General features: G+C 49.4%; 1 protein-coding gene across 1 annotated transcript in view; it reads left to right on the forward strand.

Annotated features, from left to right (window-relative positions):
* The window catches only part of SRPK3 (SRSF protein kinase 3), a 158686-nt gene that overhangs the window by 63533 nt on the left and 81477 nt on the right, over positions 1–13676 (forward strand). Inside the window, 2 exon segments of the mRNA XM_030194081.1 lie at positions 2083–2112; positions 2115–2190. Of these exon segments, the coding sequence (XP_030049941.1) occupies positions 2083–2112; positions 2115–2190 (106 nt within the window).

The following is a 13676-nucleotide window of genomic DNA, read 5'->3' on the forward strand; positions in this document are numbered from 1 at the left end:
CTTGGTTTTGCCAGAGGGTGTCTCCTGAATCTTGCTAGCTTCCAGAAGATTCCACTAAGAGGTGTTACTCATTTAAGTGGAGGAGGTTTGCTGTCTGGTGTGAAGGCAAGGCCTTGGATTCCCTCAGTTGTCCTAACAAAAACTGCTTGAATACCTCCTGCACCTCTTAGTCTGGTTTAAAAACCAACTCTGTAAGGGTTCATCTCAGTGCAGTTAGTGCTTACCATCACTATGAAAGGTAAACCCATCTCTTTACAGCCTCTAGTTGTTTGCTTCATGTGAGGTTTATTATTGACAAAATCCCCTATCAAACCCCCAACTGTGTCATGGGATCTCATTGTTGTCCTCACCCAGTTGATAAAAGCTCCTTTTGAGCTACTTGATTCCTATCATCTGAAGTATTTGACCTGGAAAGTTGTGTTTCTGGTGGCAATCACTTCAGGTTGCATGGTCGGTGAGCTTCTCTTCCTGGTATGTGACCCACCTTACACTAAGTTTCACTACACTAGAGTAGTTCTCTGCACACACCCTATGTTCTCTCCTAAGGTAGTGTCGGAGTTCCACTCAACCATCTTACCAACATTTTTGTGGGCCCTTTCACCAGAGAGAGGGCCCATGTGATTAGGAAGCTGCAGCTATTGTATAGGCAGGTCTCCTGAAAACCAGCCAGTTCATTAACCACCAGTGACTTTGGGAGACTCTATGCAAATGGTTTTCCAGATCTTCTAGCTTTTCTTTCAGCGTTGCTACCTTAGCTCCCAGTTGAGACTACTTGTCCTGCACTTTGTGCACGTGGTCCTCCAGTTCACCTGCTTGCTGCTGGAAAGGTTCAAATTCCTGACCAAAGTTGTCCAATTTTTCTTGGACCCGTTCCAATTTGTTAATGGTCTACAGCCACTTCTCTAGTATTGTTTCCAGTTGTAATTTCGGCCACCCATTCCAAACTCGCCAGAAGGTCTTTGCGTGTGGTGTCTTGCCTCACTCTTTTTTTTCCACTGCAGTTTTGAAGACATGCTGTACCTGCTCCAGGAGCCGCAGTGAAAACTCAATTCTTCTGCTCTTTCCCTTTCTCTAGCAACACTTCTAAGCTTGTATTTTAGCTGTTAATCAGCAGGATGATTAAGTAGAGAGCAGGAGAGATGCTGTTCAGTACCCTGTCTCTATTTAATATAATTATAATCTTATAACTCTGCTCCTCGTCTTCCCTTCCCAATCCCATCTTTTGTCATAGGCAAGCTATAAAGAACAGTGAAACACCCTGAGTTATTCCAACTTTGCTTAGTAGATCCAGGTGTAAACCCAGGCTGGTATAGAAAATTAATTATAACAGGAGTTGCCAGAATAGCCAAGATTCCCATTTAATGCATCTTCCTTGAATGATGAGCAACACAGGAGTAGAGGATGACAAAGTGACTTCCAAACCAGGAGAAGATATTCATAAAATCTTTATTGTATGCACAGCAACTGTTTCCTTTGATGGTGGCGTTTTGGTATTGTTACCCTTGGCACAGCGCATTGAGGACTGTGTCCAGTTTATATTTTTGAGATTAACATCCATCTGTTACATCAGTTCCTAGATACAGTACTGCATTCCATATAATGCATGTTTGTGATCCCTGAAGCAGGGATCATCCAAAACATGGACCCATGTCAGGTCATTCTTCTGGTGCTTTCAGTAAAGATTTTCTGAATATCTTCTGGTTTGGAAGGTGCTTTGTCATCTTCACTCCTGTGTTGCTCTTCCTGGATTTTCATAGAGGTTGCACTCCTGTTCCTGTTCTTCTTTGAATGATGCCATTTCTCCAAGGACAAGCAGGATGTAAATATTCTTACTGATGAGTGTTTGCAGTGCAGATGGAGCAAATGCACTGAAGATGTTAACACTTGTAAACCTGGCTGTGCTGTTTCTTCTATTGCAGTGTTTACTGTTCAGAGAAAGGCTTACCAATTCTTTTCTAAATGTTGTTGAGGGAAGGAAAAGATAGTGAAGGAGAGAGTTTTTTTTAATGCATCCCTATCTGGTAATCAGAAGTTCTTTTGTGTATTTTTCTCTTTATATTTCACTATCTTCTCTTCCAACAGGTGGATACTACCCAGTCAAAATTGGGGACCTCTCAATGGGAGATACCATGTGGTGCGGAAGCTGGGGTGGGGTCACTTCTCCACTGTCTGGCTGTGCTGGGATATACAGTGAGTGAAGAAATGTTATTTTCCTTATGTTCATCAGTGATTTATTGCAGCTTTTCATCACCTGCTTTACCCTTAAATGTTTACTGGCATTAAATAATTTTTGGTCCAGTTTATTTGGGTTTAATTTCCCATTCTACCATAGGAAAAGCATTAGCATAGATATGATAGTGTCTTTGCAATAACCCCAAGCAGATTGGGGAGCACAATATCAGATGCAGGGATCAAATCTGGGTTCTTTACTGCCAGTGGGCCAACCTCATTTGTATCAGATATTTTTACAGTTTTAGCATTGTTCCATCTGTAAGTTGATTTTTTAAAATTCTTTTTACTTAACCTGGCAGTTTTATTCACTTCATGGACAAACAGGGAAAATTGGTCATATTTGTTGGGTTTACATCATCCAGTGACGCTGCGGATGAAAATGCCCTCGCTGTAAAGTGGTCAAGTAAAGTCCCCTCAGTCATATATATTATAAAAACAGTAGGAACGTCATAAGAGCTCAGACCCTCTGGCTTTCATAGCATCTCTTAGTTTATGGGTTTATAGGGCCTGAGATTAGGGGAAATGGGGTTTAGATGTCATGTATCTGTTTTGGAATTTTGTAAGCTGCTTGCTTGTTTTTCATGTGTTGACAGTTTTTTTTTTTTAAGTTTTATTGAAGTCTTGCAAGTGTACAATCAAAACATTCCAGTAATACAGCCATCAAAACAAAAGAACACCTCTCCCCCCTCCCCCTGTAATACAGCGATCTGTGCCTATCCAGTCCAAAATATATCATGTTAGACATATAAATTGTCTGTCACTTGGTTGGGGTATCTTGTCTGAACTTCCACTGTTCGTAAACCCTCCAAATGTCATAAAATTTAGCCAATTGTCTGTGTCGTAACGCTGTGAGCTTAGAAAGTTGGAAAATTCCATCTAGCTTTTGCAAAATACGAGACAGGGAGGCAGAGAGGCCTGCTTCCAGGCCTGTGCAATAACTAATTTACTGGCAGTGAACAACAAAGTAGCAAATTTATGCTGAGATATATTAATTGAGGTGGGTTTGTGATGTTACTAGCAACAGATACTTTAAACAAATACTTGAATGAACTTTCCCATTGTTCCCCTGCGAATGATGTATCCCATTTGTTAATATATCAGTGCAGAGGGGATTTAGCCAACAGTAGGGCTAGATATATCCGAGAAATACTTCCCTTAGCTCCCCCCGCCCGAAGAGATTGTTCTATTAAAGTTTCTCTGAGGATAGGCAGGCTGCTTGTTCTCACTGATGGGTCGGCGTCCACGGCAGCCCAGGAACAGAAATCTTCCATAGCAACAAAAAAGTTTGCCAGAGCCTTCCAGCGCACGGCCATCTTCCCACCTATCGCGCGAGAGCCCTGCTCAGTTCTTAATTTTCTCTGAGGACTAGCAAGCTGCTTATTCTCACTGATGGGTGACGTCCACGGCAGGCAGCCCCCACCGAACGGAAATCTTCCTAGCAACAAACTTGCTAGAGCCTTCGAGCGCGCGCAGCCATTTTCCCCGCCCGTCGCGTGAGAGTCCTGCTTTAGTTCTTTTCTTTCCGCGGTAGAAGAGAGACTGCTTGCGGTCTTTCTCCGTGTGCCCCTGAAAAGAGCCTTCGTTACGCGGTCTTTTCCACGTTCTTTTTCTGTGGTCTTTTTCTGCTTTTTTCTTTTAGTGCTCTGTGGAGCTTTTCTTTAAAAAAAAAAAACCCGAATATCCTTATTTTCTTAGTTTTTCCTTCTAAGTTTCCTTTCGTTCCCGTCATAAGTACATAATTACATAAGTAATGCCACACTGGGAAAAGACCAAGGGTCCATCGAGCCCAGCATCCTGTCCACGACAGCAGCCAATCCAGGCCAAGGCACCTGGCAAGCTTCCCAAACGTACAAACATTCTATACATGTTATTCCTGGAATTGTGGATTTTTCCCAAGTTCATTTAGTAGTGGTTTATGGACTTGTCCTTTAGGAATCATTTTAGTCGCCCTTCGCTGCACCTTTTCCAATTCTGCTATATCTTTCTTGAGATGCGGCGACCAGAATTGAACACAATACTCAAGGTGCGGTCACACCATGGAGCGATACAACGGCATTATAACATCCTCACACCTGTTTTCCATACCTTTCCTAATAATACCCAACATTCTATTCGCTTTCCTAGCCGCAGCAGCACACTGAGCAGAAGGTTTCAGTGTATTATTGACGACGACACCCAGATCCCTTTCTTGGTCTGTAACTCCTAATGTGGAACCTTGCATGACGTAGCTATGTAATATGGGTTCTTTTTTCCCACATGCATCACCTTGCACTTGCTCACATTAAACGTCATCTGCTATTTAGCCGCCCAGTCTCCCAGTCTTGTAAGGTCCTTCTGTAATTTTTCACAATCCTGTCGCGAGTTAACGACTTTGAATATCTTTGTGTCATCAGTAAATTTAATTACCTCGCTAGTTACTCCCATCTCTAAATCATTTATAAATATATTAAAAAGCAGCGGTCCTAGCACAGACCCCTGAGGAACCCCACTAGCTACCTTTCTCCATTGTGAATACTGCCCATTTAATCCCACTCTGTTTCCTATCCTTCAGCCAGTTTTTAATCCACAATAGGACATTTCCTCCTATCCCATGACTCTCCAATTTCCTCTGTAGCCTTTCACGAGGTACCTCTTATGTCGCACGTACGCGTTTCTCCTTTTTCTGCCCTTTTTGTTTGGCACCATCGAGAACTATGACTTCGCCGCCGCTATTTTTCCGTCCATGACATCGAGGATTCCCAGCGGCTTCAAGAAGCGCGGTCGATGCAACCGAGCAATCTCGGGTACCGATCCCCACTCGTGTATCCAGTTCCTTGGGCCCGACCATCGCCCAGACACGTGTAAGTTGTGTCTTAGCCTTAAAAAGCGGACACAGGCGTCGAGATTAGCTTAGAGGGACCGTCTGTTTGGAGTTTGGCCCGGTTCTTCGGCGTCGACGTCAACAGCGGTATCAAGGTCAGCGTTGTCGATGTCGGCACCGGAGATGGCATCGACATCGGGAGCGCAGGTAATGGCTGACCAGAGATCACCACATTCTGGGAGCAGTGAGCCATCGAGTGGGTCTCCACCTGCCTTGAAGATTTCTGCTCTGCAGGCCCACCGGGACTGACCTCTTTCGGACCCGACCCCAAGGAGGCGTGTGGATTCCACGTCCTCCTCGTCGGAACCGAGGAGTACTGATGCCGTGCCTCGAGTGAAGGCTAGGAAGCATCGCCATCGGTCTCCATCTAGACACGGTACCGGGAACTCCGGGGCGTCGAAGGATTCGGCACCTGAGAAGCGTCGACGCCGGGAGGACTGCTCACCCTCCATTCAAGAGGTGTCGGTCTTCGGACAGCCCGATACCGCCTCCTCATCCCTTGCAGATTCTGCCTCCAGCACAGGCCCCACAGCCTTTTCCGGCAGAGACTCTGGACGAACGCCTCTGAGCCATTCTCCCAGGTCTCCTGGAAAGCCTGCTGCGTCAGTCTGTTCCGGTACCGGGGGTGCTTGCGCCCTCGGTACTGTTGATGGAAGCGGCGGCTGGCTCTGTGCCTGTGGTGCGGTCTCCGACGCCGGTACCGCTTGTGGCATTGGCGTCGGCTGCCACCCAGGTCGACTCCCCGTCGACATTGCTGGAGGGAGCTTCATCGCCGCAGGCACAGGAGTCGACTTCTCGACATCGTCATCGAGGACGTGGTTCCTCGGCGTCGAGACGGGCCTGGTTTCGGACTGCATTCAGAGAACTCTTGTCGGATATCAAGGAAGATGCCTCGTGGGAAGAAGAGGAGGATCCCAGATATTTCTCTTCTGAGGAGTCTTGTGGTCTTCCCTCTGATCCTACTACTTCCCCAGAAAGAAAGCTTTCTCCCTGGAGAGTCTTTCTTTCTATTCATTTGTCCTGGAAATGTCTATGGGCATTCCCTTCCCTGCGGTGTCTGTGGATGAGCCCAGGACTGAGATGCTTGAGGTCCTTGACTATCCTTCGCCACCTAAGGAGTCATCCACTGTCCCTCTGCATAATGTCCTTAAGGCTAAGGAACCTGAGTTGATGAGGACCCAGTTGCCTCACGACTCTATGGTTGTGGATTCCGCTCTCAAGAGAGCCAAGAGTTCTAGAGATTTTGACTCGGCGCCCCCGGGACGAGAATTTAGAACTCTGGACTCTTTTGGGAGGAAGGCCTATCAGTCCTCTATGCTCGTGTCCAAAATTCAGTCTTACCAGCTCTACACGAGCATTCACATGCGGAACAATGTGAAGCAACAGGCGGACTTGGTGAATAAGTTCCCTGTGGAGCTCACCAGGCCTTTTCAGGAGGTGGTCAGGCAGCTGAAGGCGTGTCGCAAATTCCTGTCCAGGGGTATTTACGATACTTTTGATGTTGCATCCAGATCCGCTGCTCAAGGTATAGTGATGCGCAGACTCTCATGGCTGTGCGCCTCTGACTTGGACAATCGAACCCAGCAGCGGCTTGCGGATCGTCCTTGCCGGGGGGGGGGGGGGGGGGGATAATGTTTTTGGCGAGAAAGTCGAGCAGGTGGTAGAGCAGCTCCATATAGTGAAACATATATGTTTGATGTGGCTTCCCAAGCAGAGGCAGTTTTTGGAGCCAAAGTTTTTTGAGCAAGGATTTCTGAGTCTCACCCTTCCTAAGGATTGCTTTGCTAGATTTCACAAGTTAAGGAGAAATTGTCTTACCTGTTAATTTCTTTCCTTTTATTTATTGGGATTTATTAACCGCCTTTTTGAAGAGATTCACCCAAGGCGGTGTACATCAGGTACAGTTTAACATAAAACATACAATTTCGTTAACAGCATAACAATAGTAAACTAACCAAGAATAAACTAAATACAACAAATGAGGTAAACTTGAAAACAGTAAATTGACACCTAATAATACAACTACCGTGAAACAGTATCAAAAATATACTCATGTAACAGCACTGGAATTCAAATACCAGAGATATAATACAATGTTAGCATAATACTAATGATACATTTAATAAGCATTCATTAGAACATTCAACTAACATAGATATGATGCTAAAGATTTTCTACGATACGGCTTACCATATAGCTGAGGGATGAAGAGCAGATATGTGATGGGAACAAGATGTGTGGTACAGAATCAGTCAGGATAATTTGATGGTTAGATAAACTCAAGGCAAGTTCTTTATATAGTTAAGTAGGAGATAAGGAAATGATCTAAGTTACAGAATATGTAGCAAGCTAGTCCAGGTGCAGATTGAGTTTATAGTCAGTCACCCTGTGTAATAAATGCTTGGGAGAAGAGCCAGGCTTTCACCTGCTTCCTGTGGTAGAGGTAGTCTTGAGTTATACGTAGCCCCTCTGGACGTAAATTCCAGAGCGTGGGGGCTACTCCTGAGAAGGCTCACTGGCGGGTGCCACATCGTACAATTTATTTTGATGAGGGTACAGATAGTAATGATCCTTGAGAGGACCTTAGAGGTCTTAAAGGTGTATAGAGGGCTAACGTATTCTTTAAGTACTGTGGCACATTTTGTCTAAGAACCTTGAAAATCAAACATAGAGTTTTGCCCTGTAAGATACTGGTAGTGAGTGTAGCTTTCGCTTGAAGGGCGTGATGTGGTCACACCACTTGCAGCCTTCTATCAGTCGTGCTGCAGCATTCCGAATTAGTTGGAGCTGGTACAGACTTTTTTTTTTGTGTGGCCAGTGTACAGGGCATTACAGTAGTCTAATTGTGATGTTATCATGAAATGGACCACTGTGGTCAGTCTCATCTTTTCAATATAGGGAGAAAGATTTCATAGCTGCTGTAGTTGATAGAAACAGTTTTTGAAGATTGATTGAATTTGTGGGTTCAGAGTGAGTTATAAGTGTAGCAGTATCCCAAGATTCCTGACCTGTGATTTTAGGGGGGAGTTCATACTTCCCAAAAGGTATTTTGAGGTTGGGTATTTGTCCACTTGTGTTTGGTATCAAAACAAATCTCTGTTTTATTTGGGTTCAGACAAAGTTTGTTGTTGTTCGCCCATTCCTCAATTGCGGTTAGGCTGGCAGATTACTTAGAGCTGTCGGTAGATCTAGTTCAGTGGATATGAGTAGTTGCACATCATCAGCATAGATGTAGAATTTTGTATCCTTTGACTGAAGCAGCTCAGCTGGAGGCTTGAGGTAGATATTAAATAAAATGGGAGATAGTATGGATCCCTTTGGCATCCCACAGGTCAGTGCCCAAGGTAATGATGTGCTTTTGCTGACCAGAACTGATTGTTGTTTATCTGACAAATGGTATTTGAACCAGGTAAATACTGTGCCACTGATACCTGTTTCTTCCAATTTTGCAAGCATGATATTATGATATTCTCCGAGGACAAGCAGGCTGCTTGTTCTCACTGATGGGTTGACGTCCTCGGCAGCCCCCTCCATCGGAAAGTTTACTAGCAAAGGCCTTTGCTAGTCCTCGCGCGCCCATGCGCACCGCGCATGCGCGGCCGTCTTCCCGCCCGAAACCGGCTCGAGCCGGCCAGTCTTCTTTCGTCCGCGCTCGGTACGGTCGTGTTACGCCGTTCGTGCCCCAGAGAGTCGACCTCGCGCGTCCTTTTCGACGTGTTTTTTCCTTGTTTTTCTTTAAAAAAGTTCGGGAAGCGCTCCGGAGGTGTTCCGGAAGACCCTTTCGGGTTTTCTGCCCTTCCCGTAATTTTCAAGCTTTTGCCCCGTAAGTTTTCTTTCGTTGTCGGGGTAGGCCTAGTTTGGCCTCGGTCGAGATTTTTCTCCCTTTAAATTTTGGTGCTTCAATTTTCGCCATTTCGGCCTTTGATTTCGCCGGCGTGATTTTTCCGCCCATGACATCGAAGCCTTCCAGCGGCTTCAAGAAGTGCACCCAGTGCGCCCGGGTAATCTCGCTCACTGATAGGCACTCTGCGTGTCTTCAGTGTCTAGGGGCCCAGCACCGCCCTCAGAACTGCAGTCTGTGTTCCCTGTTACAAAGGCGGACTCAGGTAGCGAGATTAGCCCAGTGGAACGTTTTGTTCTCGGGCTCTTCGTCGACATCGGCACCGGAGGCATCGAGTGCATCGACGTCGTCAGCGTCCGGACCATCTTCCTTGGCTGCCGCTCCATCGACTGCATCGAGGCATCGGACCTCTGCATCGGCGCCGAGGCATCGGGCGACTGCATCGACGTCGGTGGTACCGAGACTTCGTCTGCTGATGTCGTCGGACGGAGGTGCATCGTCAGGAGTGCAGGTGAGGGCTGTCCATTCCCCTGCTGGTGGCGGTGAGCCTTCGGGTGGGTCTCCTCCTACCCTGAGGGCTCCTGCGGTACAGCCCCCCCCGGGATCGACCCTCTTCGGTCTCGGCCCCGAGGAAGCGACGGATGGATTCTACGTCCTCCTCGTCAGTGCCGGGGAGCTCCGGTGACATGCTTCGGAAGAAGCATCGACACCGGTCTCCTCCCCGTGTCGGCACCGAGAGCTCTGGGTCGCCGAGGGATTCGGCACCCAGCAGGCATCGGCACTGAGAGGACCGCTCACCCTCTGTTCAGGAGGTGTCGATGCGCTCCACTCTGGACAGCCCGGAACAGCCTCCTCGCCCGGAACAGGTTCTGACGTCGACGCCTGCATCGACCTCTCAGCCTTTTTCTGCAGCCACTCTGAACGAGAGCCTCCGGGCCGTTCTCCCAGAGATTCTGGGAGAGCTGTTGCGCCCTACCCCTCCGGTACCGGCGGTGCTTGCGCCTCCGGTACCGTCGAGCGTGGCGCCGGCTGGTCCATCGCCCAGGTTGAGGTCCCCGACGTCGGTACCGCGTGCGGTGCCGACCGCGGCCACCTCCCAGGAAGGCTCCCCGACTACGTCGGCGGAGGGAGCTTCGCCGATGCGGGCGAGGGAGTCTACCTCTCGACGCCCCCATCGTGGACGTGGCTCCACGGAGTTGAGCCGGGCGAGGTTGCAGACACAGGTCCGTGAACTTGTGTCTGACACCAAGGGTGAGGCCTCGTGGGAGGACGAAGAAGACCCCAGATATTTCTCTGACGAGGAGTCTGAGGGTCTTCCTTCTGATCCCACTCCCTCTCCTGAAAGGCAGCTTTCTCCTCCTGAGAGCCTGTCTTTCGCTTCCTTTGTCCGGGAGATGTCTACGGCCATCCCCTTCCCGGTGGTTGTGGAGGACGAGCCCAGGGCTGAAATGTTTGAGCTCCTGGACTATCCTTCTCCACCTAAGGAAGCGTCCACTGTTCCCTTGCATCATGTCCTGAAAAAGACATTGCTTGCGAACTGGACCAAGCCATTAAGTAATCCCCACATTCCCAAGAAGATCGAGTCCCAGTACCGGATCCATGGGGACCCAGAGCTGATGCGCACTCAGTTGCCTCACGACTCTGGAGTTGTGGATTTGGCCCTAAAGAAGGCTAAGAGTTCTAGGGAGCATGCTTCGGCGCCCCCAGGCAAAGACCCTAGAACCTTAGACTCCTTTGGGAGGAAGGCCTACCATTCTTCTATGCTCGTCGCCAAGATCCAGTCTTACCAGCTCTACACGAGCATACACATGCGGAACAATGTGCGGCAGTTGGCGGGCTTGGTTGATGCTCTTCCCCCTGAGCAAGCCAAGCCTTTTCAGGAGGTGGTCAGGCAGCTGAAGGCGTGCAGAAAATTCCTGGCCAGAGGAGTTTATGACACTTTTGATGTTGCGTCCAGGGCCGCTGCTCAAGGTGTGGTGATGCGCAGGCTCTCATGGCTGCGTGCCGCCGACCTGGAGAATAGAATCCAGCAGCGGATTGCGGACTCGCCTTGCCGTGCGGACAACATTTTTGGGGAAAAAGTCGAGCAGGTGGTAGAGTCTCTCCACCAGCGGGACACCGCATTCGACAAGTTCTCCCGCCGGCAGCCTTCAGCATCTACCTCTACAGGTAGAAGATTTTTCGGGGGAAGGAAGACTGGTCCCTATGCTTCTGGTAAGCGTAGGTACAATCCTCCTTCCCGACAGCCTGCGGCCCAGGCTAAGCCCCAGCGCGCTCGTTCTCGTCAGCAGCGTGCGCCTCAGCAAGGCCCCGCGGCTCCCCAGCAAAAGCAAGGGGCGAGCTTTTGACTGACTCCAGCAGAGCATAGCCGACATCCAAGTGTCAGTGTCGGGCGACCTGCCAGGCGGAGGGAGGTTGAAAGCTTTTCACCAAAGGTGGCCTCTCATAACCTCCGATCAGTGGGTTCTGCAAATAGTCCGGCAAGGATACACCCTCAATTTGGCCTCAAAACCTCCAAATTGTCCACCGGGAGCTCAGTCTTACAGCTTCCAGCACAAGCAGGTACTTGCAGAGGAACTCTCCGCCCTTCTCAGCGCCAATGCGGTCAAGCCCGTGCCATCCGGGCAGGAAGGGCTGGGATTCTATTCCAGGTACTTCCTTGTGGAAAAGAAGACAGGGGGGATGCGTCCCATCCTAGACCTAAGGGCCCTGAACAAATATCTCGTAAAAGAAAAGTTCAGGATGCTTTCCCTGGGCACCCTCCTCCCCATGATTCAGCAAAACGATTGGCTATGCTCTCTGGACTTGAAGGATGCCTACACTCACATCCCGATACTGCCAGCTCACAGACAGTATCTGCGATTTCAGCTGGGCACACGCCACTTCCAGTACTGTGTGCTACCCTTTGGGCTCGCCTCTGCGCCCAGGGTGTTCACAAAGTGCTTGGCTGTGGTAGCAGCGGCACTTCGCAGGCTGGGGGTGCACGTGTTCCCATATCTCGACGATTGGCTGGTGAAGAACACATCCGAGGCAGGAGCCCTGCAGTCCATGCAGATGACTATTCGCCTCCTGGAGCTACTGGGGTTTGTGATAAATTATCCAAAGTCCCATCTTCTCCCAGTGCAGAAACTCGAATTCATAGGAGCTCTGCTGGATTCTCGGACGGCTCGCGCCTATCTCCCAGAGACGAGAGCCAACAACTTGTTGTCCCTCGTCTCGCGGGTGCGAGCGTCCCAGCAGATCACAGCTCGGCAGATGTTGAGATTGCTGGGCCACATGGCCTCCACAGTTCATGTGACTCCCATGGCCCGCCTTCACATGAGATCTGCTCAATGGACCCTAGCCTCCCAGTGGTATCAGGCCGCCGGGGGTCTAGAGGACGTGATCCACCTGTCCACGAGTTTTCTCAAATCCCTATATTGGTGGACGATTTGCTCCAATTTGACTCTGGGACGTCCCTTCCAAATTCCTCAGCCACAAAAGGTGCTGACCACGGATGCGTCCCTCCTGGGATGGGGAACTCATGTCGATGGGCTTCACACCCAAGGAAGCTGGTCCCTCCAGGAACGCGATCTGCAGATCAATCTTCTGGAGTTACGAGCGATCTGGAACGTTCTGAAGGCTTTCAGAGATCGGCTGTCCCACCAAATTATCCAAATTCAGACAGACAACCAGGTTGCCATGTACTATGTCAACAAGCAGGGGGGCACCGGATCTCGCCCCCTGTGTCAGGAAGCCGTCAGCATGTGGCTCTGGGCTCGCCGTCACGGCATGGGGCTCCAAGCCACATATCTGGCAGGCGTAAACAACAGTCTGGCCGACAGGTTGAGCAGGATTATGCAACCTCACGAGTGGTCGCTCAATTCCCGTGTGGTACGACAGATCTTCCAGGTGTGGGGCACCCCCTTGGTAGATCTCTTCGCATCTCGAGTGAACCACAAAGTCCCTCAGTTCTGTTCCAGGCTTCAGGCCCACGGCAGACTGGCATCGGATGCCTTCCTCCTGGACTGGGGGGAGGGTCTGCTGTATGCTTATCCTCCCATACCTCTGGTGGGGAAGACTTTGTTGAAACTCAAGCAAGACCGAGGCACCATGATTCTGATTGCTCCTTTTTGGCCGCGTCAGATCTGGTTCCCTCTTCTTCTGGAGTTGTCCTCCGAAGAACCGTGGAGATTGGAGTGTTTTCCGACCCTCATCACACAGGACGAAGGGGCACTTCTGCATCCCAGCCTCCAGTCGCTGGCTCTTACGGCCTGGATGTTGAGGGCGTAGACTTTGCCTCTTTGGGTCTGTCAGAGGGTGTCTCCCGCATCTTGCTTGCTTCCAGGAAAGATTCCACTAAGAGAAGTTACTTCTTCCATTGGAGGAGGTTTGCCGTCTGGTGTGACAGCAAGGCCCTAGATCCTCGCTCTTGTCCTACACAGACCCTGCTTGAATACCTTCTGCACTTGTCTGAGTCTGGTCTCAAGACCAACTCTGTAAGGGTTCACCTTAGTGCAATCAGTGCTTACCATTACCATGTGGAAGGTAAGCCGATCTCAGGACAGCCTTTAGTTGTTCGCTTCATGAGAGGCTTGCTGTTGTCAAAGCCCCCTGTCAAGCCTCCTACAGTGTCATGGGATCTCAATGTCGTTCTCACCCAGCTGATGAAACCTCCTTTCGAGCCACTGAATTCCTGCCATCTGAAGTACTTGACTTGGAAGGTCATTTTCTTGGTGGCAGTTACTTCAGCTCGTAGAGTCA

The sequence above is a fragment of the Microcaecilia unicolor genome, chromosome 2, assembly GCF_901765095.1.
Source record: "Microcaecilia unicolor chromosome 2, aMicUni1.1, whole genome shotgun sequence".
Classification (NCBI taxonomy): domain Eukaryota; kingdom Metazoa; phylum Chordata; class Amphibia; order Gymnophiona; family Siphonopidae; genus Microcaecilia; species Microcaecilia unicolor.